Genomic DNA, 22,553 nt, shown 5'->3' with positions numbered 1-22,553 from the left:
TCCCTGAATGCCATTGAACTGCCGTGGGCCTTATCTCCCAAAGTCTGTAAGAAAGGGACCACAAGAGCCAGAAAACACTCACTAAAGCTAATCAATATTCAGAAACTGAAAAAAAAAAAAAAATACATGTCAGCATAGACAAAGGAAAAAAGCTTTTTTCCTGTGCCCCCAAGACCTAGTTCTAGGCTAATACCTCTCAGTTTCTGGGATGCTCTGGGATTTAACAGCCACATGAGATACTCAGGCTACTTCGCTAATAAAGAATAGCTCAGTCCGTCCTTGTGTCCCAGAGCAGATCAGCCACAGGCAGAACTCCCTCCCACAGCAAAGAGGCCAATGTGAGTCTACTGCCAAGACTGATGCAACTCCCATCATTCCCAGCTCTTCTTAGGTCACGGAAATCCCCGTATCATCTGCTGACTACACCAAGAGGCAACCCTGGCACTTCATCTGATGCCCCTGGATTAGAGGGAGAATATTTCTCTTTCATACACTTCTCCAAAGTCAACTTAGAAGGTTTTCAGATGACTTCATCCTGCAGATACCCGAGTGCCCACAAAGTGCCACAGAAGACAGGTGCTGAGGAAATCCAGGCGATGGATAATGCTAACCAGGGGCGAGCTTTCCGGCACCACGATGTAACACAACGTCCTCCACCCTGCCTCCCTGCTAGTCACTGGCGAAGCTGCCGCACAGGAAGCGCCTTTTGAATCCGTGGAACAAAACGGTGAATATAACTGCGGGACCTTCACTGTGACTCGTCACCAATAAAAACTCACTCGTGTGTCATTTACCTGGCCTGTGCTTATAAAGAGGTTTATGGTCCGTTGTGTTAATGAACCACTTTAAAGTCTGAGGGGAGAGAGAAAAGCAATAATTAAAGGCCAGTTCACCATCTCAGAACTCCTTTCCGCTTCTTCCCACTGAACTTTATAAGACCCTGTGCAAAGTCGCTTCAGTGTCCAACTCTTTGCAATGCTACGGACTGTAGCCTGCCAGGGCTAAAGTCCTGTCTGCGGGACTCCACAGGCAAGAATACTGGAGTGAGTTGCTGCGCCCTCCTCCAGGGGATCTTCCTGGCCCAGGAATCAAACTCACGTCTCTTACGTCTCTTTCATTAGCAGGCAAGTTTTTCACCACTAGCGCCACCTGGGAAGCCTTTCCAAGACCCTGAAAGTGAAAGCATTAGTCTCTTCAGTTGCATCCGACTCTTTGTGAGCCCCTGGACTGTAGTCCGCCAGGTTCCTCTGTCCACGGGATTCTTCAGGCAAGAATATTGGAGTGGGTTGCCATTCCTTTCTCCAGGGGATCTTCCCAACCCAGGAATCGAACCCAGGTCTCCTCATTGTAAGCAGATTCTTTACTGTCTGAGTTACCAGAGAAGCCCTTCTAAGATCTTATGTGGGTTCAAATAAGGCCAACATTAGTCCCACAGGTTCCTGAGACATGGGTTTTACAATTTCTTTGGAGTCACTGCACTTTCTTAAGGTTTCATTTGCCAGTATCACAATCTTTCCTCTAACAGACTAAAAACACTAAATATAAAACAACACCCCTGTCCATTCAGTGCACAGTGAAGTTGTGGGATCCACACAGGCTAATTCTAAGAATACACCCATCACTGAATTATGTGATAGGCATTATAAGGCATCCACATGTAAGCCAACTAATCAACTTTCTTCAAAATCAGACCAACCTGAGTTTGAAATAAGGCTCCATCATTTTCAACAAGTTTCGTAACCTATGCCTCAGTTTCCACATCTGTAAAATTAGAATAATTATATAGTATATAACACAAAAAGCAACCGCATTAATAAGACTAGACTTTCATAATAATCAGCCCAGTGTCTCACACGTGGCAAGTGGTCTCAAAGGGTGGTAGATATTAAAACTGATATCATTATTATACGAATTATGTTGCAGATTGCCGTCAGGTGTATCCATGCATTTGTGTCACTTGGAACTTGGTACCCTGACTACATCACCTCCGGGTGCAGCAAAGCTGAGGACCAAATCTCTGCCCTGACCAAAGCCTGACTCACCAGCCTGCACCACCTGCCTGCGAGCCCCTGGCCCAGCACCTGGCACAAGCAGCTGCCAAAAGCTAAACCTCTGCTCAGCTTCCACCGGTGCCGTGACTATCCACCGTGTATTCCAGCTGCTCAGAGGCCATACACTCCCCAACCTCACTGGTGCACATCAGACTTCAGAGGCCTGCAGGCTGCCCCTTACAGCTTTCCTATGCATAATATGACGTGTCCATGACATCTCCTCTGTCTCTGTTTGATATCAAGGCTATGCCAGCCTGAGGCATGACCACAGTGAGAATCGGCTCTGAGCCCCTACCCAGTTCTGCTATTTCTGGGAAGTCCTCGAGCTCCTTCCCTTCCCCACATTTCCCAGTGGCTTCTCTCATAGCTGTGGTGGCTCCTGTCATTTTCAGCAACTCATTCCTCAGTGACAATTAACCCTTTCAGCCCCCCACTGTCACCCCCAGAGCTCAGCTCCTCTGCTCTCAGGATCCCTTTCCTCAACTGATCAGAGCTCCTTTCAGCATCTCATCTTCTTCAAATCTCTACACAGACACCAATGTCATCGAACTCTACAAAGAGTAGCAGAGCACGTGTTTAACTCATCCGAGTTAAAATGTGAAAGATGAACAGCTGTCAATCACAGAGTTGGTGGAGCAAAGATGGGGGTTGGGATTCCCAAGCAGAAAAACCCACAGCCTGCGCTATTCAGTCTTTGGGCTGGACCGTAGCTCTTGCGTTCACCACTGCGTCCAGGGCCATAGCATTGCTCCGATCACCTAGCAGGCATTTCATAAATGAACAAGAGGCCTAAGTCGGCTAGCAACTAGCAACTGTGATTTGTTATAGTTTCTCAGCATGCAGAACACCTGCATCAGAATTATGGGAGGGCATATGAGTACAGATCAGTGGGACCCTGGTTTAACTAATGAACGAGAACCCACAAATGAAAATCCCTCTAATCAATCTTACGCAGTCCTATGGACTGCGCTGGAGCAGCAAACTTCACACTTCTAGTGCTCGTACCTTTAAAGAAATACATTCTGCTCACACACTCATACACAATACGGTATGCACACAGCAATATTTTTCTACAACATTCTAATACATCTTTTTCCCAAAGCTGATTGCAACCCATTTAACTCACTCCACCATGCATTACAACGTGAAAAACACTGGGTGAGTGTCTCGAGAGGGAGTGGGGTGGTGACTGCTGATATCGTAAAGAAGTGGGAAATGTTTAAATAAATCATAGAAGCCCTTGCTAAATTAAAGAGTTTGGTTATATACTGTAAATCATGAGAATTCATCCATCTCATTAACAATTAGATATGAGGAAAAACAAAACCTAGGTCCTACTGTTGTAGAGATTAAAGTCTCCTTTGGGGAAGGAGTAGGGAGACAAATTATCTGTCAACAATAGGGACAGTTAGGCAGAGGGGACAGCGCAGGGTGAGCCCCAGCCTAAAATATTTTGAAAGAAGTTCAGTAAGGAATGGTTTCAGACAAGGAATATAGTCGTCCCCCCTTCTCCACAGTTTCCATTTCTGTGATTTCAGTTACCCATAGTCTGAAAATATTAAGTGGAACATTCCAGAAATAAACAATTTCTAAGTTTTAAATCCAGCGCCCTTCTGAGTAGCATGATGAAATCTCGCCATCCTGCTCCATCCTGCCGAGGCCTGAATCATTCCCTGTCCAGTGTTATCCTGTCCCTTAGTCACTTAGTCGCCACCTCTTTATCAAATCAACTGTCACATTATCGCTGTGTTTGTGTTCAAGTAACCCTTCTATTTAAGAATGGCCCCACAAGGCAAGACTAGTCATGCTGGTCTTTCACATGTGCTAAAGAGAAGCCATAAAGTGCTTCCTTTAAGTGAGAAGATGAAAGTCCTCAACTTAATAAGGAAAGAAAAAAACCTCTTGTGTGCAGAGGTTACTACAATCTATAGTAAGAACAAATCTTCTATCTCTGAAATTGTGAAGAAGGAAAAAGAAATTCAGGTTTTGCTGTTGCACCTCAGACTGCAAAAGTTATGGCCACAGTGCATGATGAATCCTTCATTATGATAGAAAAGGCAATAAATTTGTACAAGATGTTTTGAGAGAGAGAGAGACCACATTCACATAACCTTTACTATAATATATTGTTATAATTTTTCTATCTTTTATGATTTATTATAGTTAATCCTTATTTGCCTAATTTATAAATTAAACTTTGTCATAGGTAGGTATGTATAGGAAAAAGGGTAGTACTACTACTGTTTCAAGCATTAACAGGGGAGTCTTGGAATGCATCCCCCAGTGGATAAGGGGAATTACAGTAGTTACCTTAGTCCTGGCTCCAAAGTCCTCCATTCTTTGGAAGGAGAGATAAGTTATATCGACCTTATCTTGAAGGAAATTACTATAACAATTATAAAGTTCTAAAAGCTTTTCAGAATAAGGAATGACATGAAGGTAAACAGAAAATAGAAGATAAGACCAGAGTCCCCATCCCTCAAGGTGTTGAAGAGAAGGCATTACTAGAAATACCAGAGTAACCTTACTGGGGAATTTGCCTTCATGGTGTATGGAGCTGGTCCAACTATGAAGTAATGTCTTGGGCATATTACATTTTAACAGTTTATTGAGGTATAATTCACTTATGTTACCACCATCCAATTTTAGAATTATCTCTTCAAAAAGATCCCGCACACCCATTTGCAGTTACTCTCTGCTTTCTTCTCCAGAGCTAACCAACCAGTAATCTACTTTCTGTCTCTCCAGGTTCACCTTTTCTGGGCATTTCATATAAATGAAATTATACAGCATGCAGTCCTTTGCGTTTGGCATCCATGTCGTGGCATGAAGCAGTATTTCATTCCTTCTTACTGCCCCAAAGTATTCCATCATCTTCCACCACGTTTTGTCTACCTATTCATCAGTTGCTAGACCTTTGGGTTATTTCTACTTTGGGCTATTATGAATAATGCTGCTATATACAAGTTTTTGCCTGGACAGATGTTTTCCTTTCTCTTGGGTGGCTATTCAGAAATGGAATTGCTAGGTCATATAATAAATTTATGTTTAACTTTTTCACAAACAGCCAAACTGTTTTCCACATGACTTAACATTTTACATTCCCACCAGCAACGTACAAGCATTCCAGTTTTTCTACATTCTTAAGTATAGTCTAAAATCCAGACTCACATTTATTACGGCATGAAACATGGCCTGAATAAGATTGGAACTATCATGTCTGTGAACTGGGGAGTTCCTGCAGCCTTATAATTCATTTGCATTCCAAAATTCATGAGAATTTAGAAAAGAAATGATCAAAGATGTTCATTTGAAACATGCCTGAAATCATTTAGTATCAACACTCAATATCAAAAAACCCATATAGACCTAATCACAGAACATTTGACCAAAATATTTGTCAAAGGAGAGTTATCAAAGAACCATGACAAATAAGAATGTGTTCTGGGAGGACAAAATCTTAACTGTGAACCCAACAAACCAGCAGAAACTTGCAGAAGGCAGCAACCACAGCCAGGAACACAAAAGAAGGTCAGGGACTATTTCTTTAAATCCGATGCAATGTACTATATCAGGTGATGAGCTACAAAGAGGAGACTCTGCTTCCAGAAAAGAAAAGAAACAGACCTGGCCTCAAGGGGACACAGAATAGTCACAGGAAAGGGCCTGCTGCTTTGAGAACACCAGGTACCTTTTACAAACAGACTCACAAATTCAAAGAGGGGGTGGGCACCCAGAGGACTGGCAAGAGCTCTGGTTCAGAGATTACAGAGGGACACAGGCTCCCAGACCCTTTCCACAAACGCATTTCCAATCTAGAAGATAACTCCCCTGTCTGGGGTATGGATCTGTGTCTCTCTAGTATTACTTTAAGTGTCATATAAATTTCACTGAATGTCTACAATCGCCTCTCTGCACCTACAGCTTTCCTCCTTTGGCGTGCGTGATAAATTCACTCCAGTCATGACTCTTTGTGAACTTATGGACTGTAGCCCGCCAGGCTCCTCTGTCCATGGGATTCTCCAGGCAAGAATACAGGACTGGATTGCCATGCCCTCCTCCAGGGGATCTTTCCGACCCAGGGATTGAACCCACGCCTCTTATGTTTCCTGCATTGTGAGGCGGGTTCTTGACCTTTTTTGTTCCTAGAGATGAAAACCTAGTAGGACCCATGCTCATTACCGACTAGCACTCTTCCTGGTGCAATCAGCCAAGTGGAGGTTTAGGTACCCAGCTGGTCAGGTTCCAGGAGATTTCCCCTGCTACTTTTCAGTCACTTAAGGAAAACAAAGGAGTAACTAAGACTGGGTTACCATGATTTTAAAGCAACCCTATCCCTCCTCTCTTTACCCCTGCCAAAATGTGTAGACTTCTGTATTTCACACTTTTACATCTGTTCTTCTCCAAAAATAAAAACTGTTTATATTCAAGAAATGATGACTACAATACCAGCAGGAGTTACATCTTTAAAATACTCACAGAGAGAACATACATACATATTGTTCAAACCAAAGAGTGCATGCAGTGTCTCTTCCCAGAACAGCATCTGGATATAAAACTGCAGGAGAGCTCAGCAGTGCTTTTATTTATGTGTTCGCATGGAAAGAAAATTGTATTCTCTCACTGGTGCTAGAGCCACCAGTTGAAAGAAGAAAGAAGAGGGAGTGGCCTTTTCAGAACAGCAAACACTTGACTTTGACCTTAGGAAACTTAAGACTATCCAATCTCTGGCCTCAAAGAGAGTCTTAGGAGTTCCAATAGAAAACCACAGCACTCCCAAACTCAAAGGGCCCTTTCAATCATGCAAATGGCTGCAAAAAAGCCATTTCAAATTCATAGTTACTTCAGAGCCTGAGATACCACCAGTACTAGAAACAGCGCTGTCCCAAACTTGATCCCAAACAGAACCTCTTGAATAATGCAATTAATTCACTCTCCCATCCAAAGAGCAATTAACATTTCTGATCTAAATGCTACACAATTCCCCAATATTTTAATAATATTAAAACCCCTTCTGAGACAGTTGAGTATGCCCCCTTAACTGTCAATATTGCAGAAAACTCAGTCACCTTCATCCAGATATTTTTAATATCCAGTCTACCAATTATTATCTAATCATCTCTTTTTCCTTTAAAATAAGTCTTCCAAGAGGGGTCTTTGAAGTCAGTTTTTCAAAAGCATCTTCCCCAACAGTGAGTATGAAATAAAATTTTGATACATGCTCACTACTGAGTTGTGTACCATAATCGTCATCAACCTTCCCCCAAATAAAAAGACATGCAATATAAACTGTGTTATCTAAGAACTGTAGATTAAATAACACCATAGGGCATCTTTGTGGCTAGGTAAGAGATGTTACAAGGAATGTCTATGGGATTTCTCGATAAGGAAACTCTAACCTGTCTAGATTCCAAACATCCATTCCACTTTCCAAGTCTCAAAATATAAACAACCCAAAGATTTCAGACTGCAAACAAAAGACGGACTGAAAGAGACTATGAATACAATTCCTTTTTTTTTTTTTTTCCCCAGCTTCTAGGCAAATGTCAGCACCTTCTGGGGCCATAAACTGAATCCCTACAGATCTATAGGGAAAAACAAGGAATGAACGCCAAAAGGATGCATCTTTTTTATCATGGGTGGTAGAAGGGACTTTTTCTGCCCCATGAACATACTTGCTAACAACAATAAATGACAATTCAAAAAACTCTCCAAGATTATCAGTTGAAATGGCATCAGTTGATACTTTATACTATTTTAAGTATCCCCTTGCTAACAAACACTTCATACAAATATAAAACAGTATTAGTGTGAAGGGTTTTTTTATTCAATTAGTGTTAAGGTTTAAAGTTCATATTCCTAAAAGTATGTGCTTTCCACAATTCGAAGTCATAAGCCTTAAAAAAAAGTTGCAGTTACCTTATGTAAATCACTATTTCCTACTCTGCAACATTTTCAGGCAAACTCAAATTTCTGTGGATATATTCTGTGTTCTTCCAAAGCGACTTGCTTTTAGTGAGTCATTTTATGATTTAACGTATACTTCTCCCATTCATTAGGGGATAGGATGAATGAGGACAGCATTCTGTTGCATCTTCATCACCATATCCTCCACACAGTAAACAGTGGATGCTCAATAAATATCAATATTAAATGAGTGAAAGAGCCAACATGAAAAAAGAAGGAAACTGTCTTCAAAACAGTTAGGCCAGTGGTAACTTTGCATCAGAATTACCTGAAGGGCTTCTTATCCACCACCCACTCCCACCCCTGCCCCACCCCGCCCCAGAGTTTCCAGTTCCCACCTCCAGAGTAGGTCAGAGAGGCAGGACCTGAGATGATCCTGAAGCTGTTGAAACGAGGATCTCACTTTGAGAACCACTGATTAGACAATTAACCTATCAACCAGCTCTTGGAAAATCACAATGCACAGGGGAGCATTTACTGAGACTCCACCAGCTGCAGAATTCTCTAGCATCTACTGGATAAGCCACACTGGTCCCTGCTCCAAACACTCAAAGTTGCCAACGCAAGACACACATGCAAGGGGACAATACACAGACGCGTGCCCAAAACAGCAAGAAGTCATTACTGTGGTGAGATTCAAGATGTTTCATTTCTCCAGTGCGTTTCTTTATGATGTATCCTACCGTGCAGTTTAATGCATTTTTTTCTCAGATGGAAATTACTAAACCACAATGCATAGCCATTCTCCCTCACACTACCCCACTTCATTGCACTTACTAATGAGAATTTCATCTGAGACCAGGGCATGAAATGTAGTGAAAGAGCCCATTTTAAAGCTTATTTATATAGTGAATGTTTTACGGTCTGTAAGGACCAGCGCGATGATCAACACAGTCCTTAATGGTCAGATATCAAGCAGAAACACTGATAAAGTACTGGTATTATCTGACTTTGCTATGAGGCTGAACAAACAGATGCACAAAAACAATTCAACGGAACCCCAATCTAACTCACCAATTATCATATAGGTTTTCAAAGCCTAGCAAGCATTAACTTTAAATGCATACTTTTCTCATGACCCTGTTCTGGATTTAAGTACATTTATATCCGTATTATAATCAGAGAGGGTACTTAATTAGATAATGTTTGCAAGTACTTTGAAGATATAAAGTGCTCTATAAATGCTAAATATTATTATTTAAATACAGTTAGCAATTACTGCTTACAATCTATTCCACCCACCACACTGCTATAATTTGATTACAGGCTGCTAAAAAAAAAAAAAAAAAAAATACCTATAAGCAGAAATGATGAAACCATGTGCATGTGAAGCTCAGATTTTTACCCTAGGTATAAATAATTTATAGGCATTTTAAATGGAGGATTAAGTTATAAAATCTAGTAAAGAGAGACTGTTGGCTTCCATAAGACTGAGAACCACAAGGTTATGTTGGTTTTAATAGTTTCTTATAAACCAGGTGGAGAGTACACGGTGGGTGAAACACAGGACTCTACACTTTTGGCTGCCAGTTCCATCTTCCATTTTCTCCACTGTAATCTTAAAATATCTTTATCCATGTAAAAAAATGTTTAAGTCCAGATGTTGATTTTAATAATTATCTGGTAGATAAAAGCTTGAGAATGGCTCCTGTTCTAACATGTCTTCCCATCTTGCCATCTTCTGTAATAATTGCAAACTCCGTGGTCTTCACTGCTTTCAAAAATGGAAACCTTTGAATCTGATTCCATATGCCTTCCAGACAAGTGGCAGATATCTCTCCAAAGAAAATGGCAAATTAAATGTAAACATACCTTACACACAATGTAAAAGAAAATCACTACTAACCCCCAAGTGGCTTGTACTTGATGCTTTTTAGACAAGAAAAGGAACATTTATTCTAAGCCAACCTTGGTTACTTTAAAAAAAAGAAAATCACAAGGAAGAAATATTTTGGAAATAGCACTGCAAACACAACTATGCTCATCAAAGAGATCGTGTGCCTGAAACGAAAGGCTTCTGGATAATCTGTGAACCCAAGGAGATAACACATCAGATAAATCTAATGTCATGACAAGGCCCACGAGTCAAATGCTGGCCACATAAGTTAATATGGGCTTTGGCTTTGGGGCAGATCAGTTGTAAGCTTGGCCATTTAGAGGCTTTATGACCTCTGAAAAATGAACTGATTTTTTCCAAGCCTCATCTGTTCATTTGTACACTTACCTCACAGGAAATTGGGGGATAATTTGACAACATCAGGAGCCTTAAAGATCATTTGTAACTTTCACTGTAAATTGCACTTCTAAGAAGTTATTCTAAGGAAACAGAGATGTCTAGAAATACTTACATATTAATATAAGGATAAATAACTCTAACGCATAATGTATTAAAATAATGTGTATGAGAAAAAAGAAAAAAAAATAATAATGTGTACAAGGACAGAAATTTGGATGTTTGATTTTCAAAGTACTACTTACAAAAGCTGAAAAGTTTAAAATAACCAAAAGTTTCATCAATAGTAATTGATTAAATATTTTATGATGTATCCTCACAGTAAAATGCTAAGTAGTTCTTAAAACATGATTAGAAGTTTGAACACTCACTGAATATTTGAAGAAATTAAAAATTACATTCTAATTTTTTAGACATGATAACAGTATTGCAGTTATGCATTTTAAGAGTATTTATCTTCTGGAAATGCATAATGAAATATTTACAAATAAAAGGGTATGATGCTTCAAAATAAGATGGGGGAGGAAGTGGATAGGATGAAGATTAAATAAGATTGGATATATGTGGATGACAATGAGTGGGGGCTCACTGTACTATCTGCCTAATTTTTAAATAACAATCTTACTTAGATTTAATTCATACTCCATAAATTCACCCTTTTGAAGTATACAAGTGGTTTTTAGAATATGTGCAGAGTTGAGCAAACATCACCACTATCTAATATTTAATATGAGGACATTAGCCGTCACTTCCCACTCTCCCTCTCCTCCAGCTTCAGCAACTACTCATCTACTTTCTGTATCTATGGATTTGTCTGTACTGGACATCTCATATAAATGGAATCATATAACATGTAGCCTTTTGTGTCTGGTTTCTTTCACTTAGCATAATGTTCATCCATGTTACAGCCTGAATCAACACTTCCTTTCTTTTTTTTTTTTTTTTTAACACTTCCTTTCATTACCAAATAATGCCATCTTATGGATATAATGCATTTCATTTATTTATTCATCAATTAATGGATGTTTATGTTGTTTCAATTCTTTGACTACTATGAATAATGCTACTAAAAACAAGTTTTTGTGTGGATATATGTTTTCAGTTCTCTTTGGTATATACCTAGGAGTATAGCAGGGCCACATGCTAACACTCTATTTAACATTTTGAGGAACTGCCAATCCATTTTCCAAAGGAGTTGCACCATTTTGCATTCCCACAAGCAATATATGCACATTCCATACATAAGTTTTTACATAAACTTTTACGTAAGTTTTAAATTCAACATAATTTTTAAAATAATGGTATAGAAAAAAATTAATAGTGTGCAAAAAGGCTGATTATTTTTTAAAAGTTGAAGGTAATATATACAATATGATCTTAATTTTTAAAAACTACCTATTTAGCTATGCATAGGGAAAAACTGGGGCTTTCTGGGTGGCGCTGAGTGGTAAAGAATCTGCCTGCCAATGCAGGAGACACAGGTTTGATCCCTGGGTTGGGAAGATTCCCTGAAGGAGGAAATGGCAACCCACTCCAGTATTCTTGCCTGGAAAATCCCATGGACAGAGCCCAGTGGGCTACGGTCCATGGAGTTGTAAAAAGTCAAACATAACTGAGCACACACAGGAAAAAACTAGGCTATGTACTAAAACATACATGTGGTTATCACTGGGAATCATGAATGACTTTTGTTTTTTTTCCATTTTCCAAGTTTTCTGCAATGATCACATGCTTTTAAAATGAGAACACTGAAAACCTTTTCTTTTAATATTTATTTTTTGGCCAAGCCACACGGCATGTGGGATCTTAGTTCCCCAGACCAGGGATCAAACCCCAGCCCCTGAGTGGCAGCATGGAGTCTTAACCACTGGATCTCCAAGAAAACCCCTTTTTAAGAAACGCTTTTTTTGTTTGTTTTTAAATAGGGAACGCCTCCCGAATTTGCGTGTCATCCTTGCGCCAGGGCCATGCTAATCTTCTCTGTATCGTTCCAATTTTAGTATATGTGCTGCCGAAGTGAGCACTAAGAAACGCTTTTTTAATTAAACAAGCTTTTAACAATTTAGCAGTCTTTGCTCCATTAACAGCCTACATTATCCAGACGTTGGAGGCCCAGAGGTCATCCAAGTGGGGTTCCTAAGAAAATCAAAAGTACACACTGCCTTAATGAAACTTGCTGTCTAATAGTAAATAAAATCCAAGATAGAAAGCAGTGATCTAAAAAAAAAAAAAAACAGGTATAAGGTCAGTTCAAAGAAGATTTACAAGTCAGAGGGATAATTTCTATCTGAAAGAATCAGGGAAAACTTTGTGGAAAAGGTTGCATTGGAATGTTGGATGTTGGGGTAGCAGGTACAGAAAAAAAGAATAAAGTAGGCAATTGCTTAGAAAAATAGCAATAACCTCAGATATGCAGATGACACCACCCTAATAGCAGAAAGTAAAGAGGAACTAGAGAGCCTCTTGATGAGGGTGAAAGAGGAAAATGAAAAAGTTGACTTAAAATTCAGCATTTAGAAAACTAAGATCATGGCATCTGGTCCCATCACTTCATGGCAAACAGATACGGGAAAAGCGGGGACAGTGAGAGACTTTATTTTCTTGGGCTCCAAAATCACTGCAGATGGTGACTGCAGCCATGAAATTAAAAGATGCTTGCTCTTTGGATGAAAAGCTACGACCAACCTAGACAGCATATTAAAAAGCAGAGACATTACTTTGCCAACAAAGGTCCATCTAGTCAAAGATATGATTTTTCTAGTAGTTATGTATGGTTGTGAGAGTTGGACTATAAACAATGCTGAGCACTAAAGAATTGATGCTTTTGAACTGTGGTGTTGGAGAAGACTCTTGAGCGTCCCTTGGATTGCAAGGAGATCCAACAAGTCCATCCTAAAGGAAATCAGTCCTGAAAATTCGGAAGGACTGATGCTGAAGCTAAAGCTCTAATACTTTGGCCACCTGATGCGAAGAACTGACTCATTGGAAAAGACCCTGATTCTGGGAAAGATTGAAAGCAGGAGAAGGTGACGACAAAGGATGAGATGGTTGGATGGCATCTCTGACTTGATGGACATGAGTTTGAGCAAGCTCCAGAGTTGATGGACGGGGAAGCCTGGCGTGCTGCAGTCCATGGGGTCGCAAAGAGTCAGACACGACTGAGCAACTGAACTGAAAATCACTGCAGTGACTGCAGCCATGAAATTAAAAGATGCTTGCTTCTTGGAAGCAAAGCTATGACCTAGACAGAGTATTAATAAGCAGAGACATCACTTTGCTGATAAAGGTCTGTATAGTCAGAGTTACAGTTTTTCCAATAGTCATGTACAGATATGAGAATTGGACCCATAAAGATGGCTGAGTGCCAAAGAACTGATGCTTTTGAATTGTAGTGCTGGAGAAGACTCTTGAGAGTTCCCTGGACAGCAAGATCAGACCAGTCAATCCTAAAGGAAATCAACCCTGAATATTCACTGAAAGAACTGATGCTGAAGCTGAAGTTTCATACTTTGGTCACCTATGCAAAGAGTCAACTCATTGGAAAAGACTCCAAAGCTGGGGGAAATTGAGGGCAGGAAGAAAAGGGGGCAACAGAGGATGAGATGGTTGGAAAGCATCATTGACTCAGGGGATATGAGTTTGAGCATGCTCCTGGAGATAGTGCAGGGCAAGGAAGCCTAGTGTGCTACACCCCATAGGGTTGCAAAGAGTCAGACATGACTTGGTGACAAAACAACAAACAGCAACCCCCTAAAGAGCATCCATGGGGAGAGGGAAGCTATGCCCTGTAGCAGGTGAAAAGGAATGGTTGTTAAACTGAAGGGCATGGTGACGTGCCCAGTTGAATTTTAACTGGTCTTGATGTAAAGAGTTTAGTCTTTGGTCTGTAGACTGTGAGGAGTCAGGGAAGGCCATGAATAAAAAATACTCAGACTGAAACTGTGATTTTAGGCCGACTAACATGGCTACAGTGTACAAGGGAGACTAGCCAGGAGAGGGCTGGTGGTAGAGAGAAAAGAGTGCTGCCCAAGAGAGAGTAACTGAGGCAGGAGTACTGGAGACAAGGGGACCCAGGCAATAGATATTAAGGAAAGATTTTTAAGGTTGGGGTAAAATAAAACATGTTTTGAGAATTTCCAGGCACCCCCTTGAGACAAGTGGAGACAGCCTTGGGTATGCAAAAAAAAAAAAAGTGGTTAGAGAATCATCTTTCTCTATAGGGAAATAAGCTTCCAACCAGAAGGGAAGAAATTATAAGCGGAATTCATCCAACATTTTCTATTTAAGTCCTCCCTCTCTCTCCACTAGGAACCTTATATTTATATGTGCAGAATAACATCTCATTCAAAAATATCACCCAGATTTTCTTGGAATTCTCAGCACACTGTTAGTTCAGGCTCTGTTCGCATAGAGCTACTTTCCCCACAGAAATGGAAAAACCGATTGGAAAGCATCTTTCAGACACAGGACATCCCAAATTCTATGAGACACAGAGACTCAGCATGATTTTGTCCAGCTGGACATAGACGCCATGATTCGATCACAGTAGCTCAAAACTGGGTGAGTCTTAGTAACATTATCACTCAAAGAAGGAATGGTGTAGAACAAGAAAGGCACAGAAAATTAATTGCAGGCCAGAAAGAAGAAAGGGCCAACCGGCAAGACTCAAAATTATGAGACTGATTCAGAGCCCTACAGATAAGGGGGGGAAATATGATCTACCCATGTAGGAAGAATGTTGGGTATTCTTTCAACAACAAAATGTTTCATAATCTCCTAACCCGCTAATTAGGCAAACAGCAAGCCATGACTTACATTAGTTTTTGTACAAAGATTACTCCAGCTAATAATGGACACTGAAAACAGTTATACATATTTCTCTGATGTTCTGGTAACTACCAATACACCCTACTTTATTATGAGGCAACGTCATGCCAAAGAAAACACCTGTTTAATACCTCTAAAAAACAATACATGTATCTAATTAAAAAACTGCTATGCTACTGTCATTTTAAGATACTGTTACCTTACCAATTCATGCAACTTTACTAAATTCTCCTTTAAGACCAAATGTAAATAAATACTCTGGGATAATGAATTACCATTGGTCAAGATTTCTCTGACCGAAAGGTTTTAGATACTGGATTAGTGCTGTATTATTTCAGGCTCAGCCTCCCTCCCCCACCCCACCCCCACACAAATTTTGAAAAGGCACAAGCACAATAAATATGTTTTTATTTGAATAATGTTTAATCCATAAAGAGGAGAAAAAGATTTTTTAAAAAGAAAAGTTATTAATGAAAGATGCTGATACTTGCTACTGGTTTAGAAATATACCAATCTCCAAAAGCTTCTGGGCTGAACTCACCTGGAGTAAAGGTCAAGCCAGGCCATCAGGGGATCGGATATAGGCCATGAGAGGTCAATATAAGGCCACACTAGTACATTAAAAGGAAAAAGAACTCTCAAAATTCCAATATCTTTTTCTCAGGATCCCTTACTATTACATACAATCATTGGGATCAAATGCTGGTGGAATCAAGTTTCCCATAAAATTCTATTTAATCATGGAATAGCGTATTTGTGTAACGCTTTACAGTTTTCAAAGCACTGCCATAAATACTTTATTGATGAAACCGGTGTATGAGGAAGGCAAGCAGTTGTGATCATTCTCATTTTTAGTTAATTATGGATAAAGGACTCATCTAATGTCACAGAATTCAATAAGACATAGGCATAGAAACCAGTGCTCTGTCCATTTCACTCACTCACTCATTCAACTAATTGGGACTACAGACTCAGAAACGAACAAAACCTAGCCTCTGGCCCCACGGAGTGTACAGTTTAGCAAGCAGGTAGAAAGAAAACCCTATATGGTTTATAACACAAGTGTAAAAAGTGTAGCAGGAAGAATGCAAGCAAGTCTTCCAATAAGGTCAATTCTTAAATCTAGGTTTTGATGGAGAACGAAATAGTTAGGACCAGAGGGAATGAGGGGTAAAGGAAAAAGACAAGCAGAGGTCATCCAATTCTGTTCAAAGAGAAAAGTGAGTGCAAGTCCTGGCAGAAACTTAGACTATGAAGTCAGCAGAGACCAATCTTGGCCTTGACTGCCTTACACTGTGGGCCAAGCTAAGGACGGCCAACGTGCTCAGATTCAGATATATGCTAATCTCCAAAAAGCTTTCTGGGCTGACCTCACCTCCTATGTAATAAAGCATACTGGTGGCACATTTCTTTTAATACTGTCATATCTTGAAGGAAGAATGACTCAAGCCTTGCGTTTGAATGATTGTTTTCTGTTGCCTATGTATGTATACACACATTTCATACACCCACATGGATCATTTATATCCATAATACTATATAGAATATAAGTATCCACATACATTATACAAAACATATATAGAACTCTACAAACCTTGCATGCAGATACATCTGAATAATGTGTTTATCTAGACTGACCCCAAGAGATATGTTTAGATGGAAAAGGGTTACGGAGACAACCATCTGTCCTAGATGATTCAGTCATTTGCCTGCCGAGGAGAAACTGAAGGGAGGTTGGGCGGGATGAATTCCAAAGATACCTTAAGGCTCCACGGTTTAATGTTTTATGAACTTATCTGCATGAAGCAGTTTCTCTATTTTTGATAAATAAAACCCCATGACCCTGGTGAAATAATTTCTCTCTGCCTCTCAGCAGAAAATGTAGCCACAGACAGTGACTTACAGAAAGGAGCATTGAATGAGACAGTCAGGGAACCTAGATCCTCCCCAAACCACCCTCTCTCTACCCCCACTCACTCCACCTCCAAACAGGAATGGGGCTGTATGACCTTGGGCAATGGACTTCACCTCTCTAGGCTTTAGCTTCCAGAGCATTAAATGAAAGGCGTGGTTAGGTGGTTAGGTGTTCTACAATTCTCTTCGTGTGGTTAGGTGATTAGGTGTTCTACAATTCTCTTCCAGCTCTAAATTTGTGAAGCCATTCCTTTCCCTCAAGACTTAGCTTATCTTTAGAGCTCTAAAAATCAAGACTAATCAAACTGGATTCAGACCACCTTTTTTCTAACCATCCTGTCTTTTCTGACTTCCTAAACCATCCAAATCTTGCATAATTTAAGTCATCAGGGCTGTCGCTGGGTGCTCTGGTCTAAATTATGCATTGTTGCTATTTGGGGAAAATTTAGACTGGGTTCAATCTGGGATCACTGAGAACAATAAGCCCCTAAAGTGGGAAAGGATAAAGGCTTCTCCAGACAGGATCTGCTTTTAATGCATTGAGCACAGAGTTTACAAAAAGGGCATTGATTGTGTACATTAAAGAGCCACCAAAACAGCAAGGGGCTGGTGAGGCTGCAGCAAATTCTCCTAGATGTCACTGACCTTGGCTGCATTTCAGGGGTCAGGCATTCCCCAGGAAGTTCTCAGCACGCAGGCTTTCCTGAGGATTTAGGAACAAATGAGACCTCTCATCTATACATGAGCCCATCTCTCCTTATCTAGGAAGACAGAAAAAGATGGTCTGGCCTCTGATTTGAGGAGATTACCTCTGTAGCCTCTGCACTCAACTCTCGATCTGCCCAGCTCACCTACCACCAGACTGGTCGCAAATCCCAGCCCTCCAGAATGCAATTGTCCCCACATCTACATTTAAATCCTCCAGCCAGCAGTTCCCCATCTTCTGAAGGAGCTGGAAGCTGGAGCCCTCTCTCTTTCCATACCTCCTGCAGGCAGAAATACAGTGTCAAAGCACTGAAGCCCAAGCCAGGAAGAGAAATTTCAGTGAATTGTGCAAAAATATCTTTTCTTAAGGCTGATCTAAGGAGCACAGGTCTCCCATGTGTGAATCGCACTCCATGTCGGCCGTGAGCAAGGTGAGCCCGTGTGGTTGCTCGTAAGCCTGCGAGCTCTGTGCCTGGCATCTGAGAAAACCTTCCCCAGGAAAAAGCCCACAAGAAACACCTCTAGATCAAGCCCAACTTCAAATCACATCACAGCGCTATCCGTTAGAGAAGCCGATGCTGAGATTCCGGCTCAGGGAAATCTCAAGTCTTGCCCATTGTTCAGACTCCCCCTCCCCATCCCCTCCTCTGCTTTGCCACTCTCCCCTACCCAGAAGTCTGGGCCATCCATCCACCTGATTAACCCGCTGGCAGCAACTCCCAGCGCAGAAAGTAGGGCAAATGAACACACACAGTCTATAAAGCAGGAAGCCACACACTTGGCCAAAGCACCCACCCTGTTACCCAACCCCCACCCCCACCCCAGCTGCCCAGGGGGGCGCGGGCTCCCACTGTGGCATTTCCGTGCCAGGGAAATAGACAGCTTACTGTAATAACGCATGAATGAGCTTTTGCTACCCAACTATCAAAAAAAAAAAAAAAAGCCATTTCCAATGGCATCTCTGTTTCTTCTCAGCCCCTCGACTGCCTCGAAGAAACCTCACCTCCGAGATGGAAGGATTAACAAGAGGGGAGGGAGTTAAAAAAAGAGGGGGGTAAGCAGAGAGGGAGCATTAACAAGACTAAAGAAAAAGTACCACTCTGACCATAAAGGGAGTTCTTTAAAATAACCGTGGAGAAGGAGGCAATGTCAAGGAAAGTACTGAAGATTCAAGTACATAATCCGAAGATTTAGCATCCACCTAACAATGTACTCCTCGGGAGGGCGTGTGAACTTCCAAGCTTCACCCCTTCAGTATCTGTGTTCAGAGCCACCATGAGTTCCATCTCACCGACCCTCCTGGCCTCAAGTATGTACAATCGCTTTTTTTGGGGCGGGGGGGTCAAGAGAGGAAAAAGCCCTTTTAAGATCGGTAGACTATCCTTCTCAGACCCCCGGTGCCGCTGCCGACCCCCACCCCTCACCCCTCACCCCCTTCCCGGCAGGCAGCATCTAATTAATCTGGCAAGAAAGCTCAGCCCCCTTCCCCGAAGGAGTGTGTCGGGATTGGGGGGTGGGGGTGGGGAGGCGTCGAGGCGGCACCAGGATTCCTGGTATTCCGATCTCCAAACAACAGCAAAATGGATTCTATATCAGTGATGTCTCAGTCAATACAATGAAACGGCGTCTGAGGCAATTCACGAGAGGGTAAATTAAACCCGGGGGGCTCGGGGCGGAGGGGGGAGGGGAGGTGCTTTACAAAGAGCTGACCACAGATACACACACAGACACACACACACACTCCCAGGAGTTCCGGTCTGACTGGGGGAAAGCAGAGAACAAACACATCCCTTTCACCTGCTTAAGTTCATCCATAAAACTGAAATGTCACAGCCACAGAGTCAGAAAGCGCAGGCAGGGCTGAGTTAAACCCATAAATAAAGGTGAGCGGCGGACCGGCATTTCAGAGAGCGCCGAGAGGCAGTCCGGGCGCGAACAGCAGAAAAGGGGGAAGGGGAGGCAGTTGCCATCTACAAGACTGGCATAGCAAGAGCTGCCCCCGTAGAGCGGCAGGTTCGGCGTCGTGGAGCCAGTCAGGCTCACAATGTCCTCCTGCAGGTTGATGGAAAACGTGAGGAGCCAGTGCCTTTATTCACGCTGTTGTTATTCTTTTTTACAGAAAAGGACAGTGGGGTCTAGAGCCTTGGCACCGGGGCTTATGCACACACACACTCTCACCCACACGCGCCTTTCATTTTAATGCTCTTACACCGGTCTAAGATGAAACTGGCATAAGCTCTAAGGGTTTTCGGGGGGAGGTCTGGCTCCCTCCAAAGGAGGACACGTACCGCACAATCTCTGCGGTGGGGGCTCAGCCAAGAACACTTCGGCAGCCCCTGAATCAACACGAGAATCCAGGTTCCCTCTCGTGGCATCCGCCCGCCCCTGCCCACCAGCCCCAGCCCCAGTCCACGCACCGAGCCCACTCACTCTGACCCAAAACACTGGAAAGAAATCAGAAAACATGTTCCGCTCACCCTCAAAGCCGAGAGATCTATTTCATCCAGGCTGCGAGCCGGGGAGTCGCTCGCCATGTCGACTTCTTCGCGGGAGAGATGGACCAAAACCACCCCGAAGCTATTCCCTTGGAAATTCCACCTTGGTCTATTTCACTCGCGTCCTCATGCGGCTGTCGCGCCAGAGGCCCGGGGCCCAGCCTCCTCCGCCCACCCCGGCTCCCACAGCGCCAGATCGCGATCCTCCGCGCGTCGGTCCTCCGGGTCCGGGAGCCCAACCTGAGCGGATCTCCAAGCCCTGGAGCCGCGGTGCGTGTGGGCTGCGCGCCCTGATCGGCTAAGGGCGCTGGGGCTGCGTGGGTGTATTTAAATGGGACATGCTTCTTTGCTTGTGCGTGGATGGCGGCTGCATTGGCTGTTATAATGAGACACATCAACTCCTCCACTCAGCTGGGGGGGTGGGGGTGGAGAGCCACACAAAACTGTCTATCACCGCTTCCTGGGAGGAGTAAAGCGGGGGGGCGGGGGTGGAGGAAAGGCGGAGGAGGCGTGGTCTCCGACTGGGGAGAGGCCGCGCTTCCTGACCCGGTCCCTCTGCACCAACGTGGATGGGGGAGGGGCGCACACCCTTTCAGCCTGGGTTTTTGCGGGCTCTTCGCGCTGCATCTGAAGACCTTTCCTGAACCCTGCCGTGCTTCTCGTAGGGACTAGGGGGCTTTTATTGTTGTGTGTCCAATTCGTGCCCTGCAGCAAAATGGCCCTTCAGTCGCATTTTGAGGGATTCTCCGCAGGGTTCAAATGCTCCAGCGGTGAAAAAATAAAAATGCAGAGGAGAGGAAAAAAGGAGCGACGCCCTCCCTCCACCATTAATTATTTGTGGGGCTGGAGTAGCGCGGGCTGGTGCAACCGGTGCATATAAGGACTTGTGTGCAAAGAAGGGGATCCGCCTCCAGCCGCGGAACGAATGAGGGAGAAGCGCACTCGTGTGGGTGCCCAAGCCGCCCCCCTACCCCCAGGCCTCGGAAATCTGCAACTGCCGCGGGGTCGGGTCCGCCAGCGGCCCCCGGAATCCCGGATGGCTGTTCTTCGGGACCGGTCACTTCCCGCCTCGGGGCTGGAAGGGTTTGCCAGAAGCGGGAAAGTCGGGCGATCTGAGCTCTCTCTTGGTCTCGCCACACCCAGGACCTGTCCTTGCCGCAATTCCCCCACGGAAACGACCGAATTGATACGAGAATTGTTCTCCGGGTGCAGTGGTTTGAATGCTTCAGGTAACTCGGAAGGCAACATGGGTTAAGTCAGCTCACGCCGCCTCCGGTCCCTGCATTTTCCTTTCCGGCTGCGTTTATGCTGCTTGTCTACCCAGGTTAATAGAGAAAGTTTGGCTGGCGGATAAGATGTAACCCAGAAGATGTACGGCGTGAGAGCGATTTCACTGCACCGGCTTTCGAATTTAAAGGCTGAACGTTTACAGTGGTAAACCTGATATTCTGTAATCCGGTATATCCAGCCACTTACCCCAGCCGCGTCTCCGGCCTTGGCCACGCGAAATACCTAGGATGAGAGGCTAAAACTGAGCTTTTCCCCCAAATACAGTCGTAGCTTTGAAGGCATTATCTCCATCTCTGTTAAGATGAGAATTTTCTCCTGACCAAGTGTCCTGAGGAATTTTTAATTGTGCAGTGTGGATATCAGCTTCAGAATGATGCTTTTGAGTGAATGAATGGAAGCCAATGCAGTTAGTTCCTCAGGACTTTCGAGCAGCATTCCATATGCACTCTGCTGTTTTTATTAATAATATTGTCTTTATTTATATGCATTGTGCATCAAAAAACTTGAAAATTGTTCCAACATTTCAGTGGCCACAACCGTTTAGGAGCTTTTGCCATTAAAAAGCTTTTGTCATATGTTTAAATGTGTCATAATTCCAAACATTTGATTTGATCTCTCATTTTCTAATAAAATGGTCCAGCTCAAGGTAGTAACCTACAGTAAGCCAATATGTAATGTCGAAATGACATTAAAAAAAAAACAAACTATCATTTCTCATCGTCCTTGTTTTTTCCCTTCTCTGTGCCTTTTTTAAACTAAATCTAGAGACAAGCTAGTGTATTTTCTCAGTGTTGAAAGAAAATCATTAAGATCAGGTATTGAGATGTATGAACTGAACTATTTTTAAAACTCCAAGCACATGAAAAATGAAAAAAACATCTTTTTTCAGGAAGAACCTTCATTTTTACCCCCAATTTTATTTGAAGCATCACAAATCATTCATTTCTTTTAGTGTTAATCAGCTGCTCAGGCCATGAGGGTGTCATGATACAGGTATTAAATTCTACCCTTGGTTTTAGAATCAGTTTAGAAAACCATATATATAGTACAATGATGTGTACCAAGAGGAGG

At 42.6% G+C, this 22,553-nt stretch overlaps 1 protein-coding gene and 1 non-coding gene across 8 annotated transcripts in view; both read right to left on the bottom strand.

Annotated features, from left to right (window-relative positions):
• Window positions 1–20,291, bottom strand: part of TNIK (TRAF2 and NCK interacting kinase) — a 390,807-nt gene extending 370,516 nt beyond the window's left edge. For all 7 annotated transcript variants that reach the window (XM_043473737.1, XM_043473739.1, XM_043473738.1 and 4 more), the window contains exon 1: window positions 20,175–20,291. In XM_043473737.1, coding sequence (XP_043329672.1) covers window positions 20,175–20,231 — 57 coding nt within the window. In that variant the 5' untranslated portion in view covers window positions 20,232–20,291. The remainder of the gene's footprint in view (window positions 1–20,174) is intronic.
• LOC122445622 lies at window positions 12,169–12,275 on the bottom strand. Its single transcript, XR_006270590.1, has one exon. It is a non-coding gene; the product is annotated as a U6 spliceosomal RNA (small nuclear RNA).
• Window positions 20,292–22,553: the final 2,262 nt, after the last annotated feature.

Source organism: Cervus canadensis, chromosome 7, assembly GCF_019320065.1.
Source record: "Cervus canadensis isolate Bull #8, Minnesota chromosome 7, ASM1932006v1, whole genome shotgun sequence".
Taxonomy (NCBI): Eukaryota; Metazoa; Chordata; class Mammalia; order Artiodactyla; family Cervidae; genus Cervus; species Cervus canadensis.
Note: the sequence above shows the minus strand (reverse complement) of the source record. Positions and strands in the feature narration are given on the sequence as shown.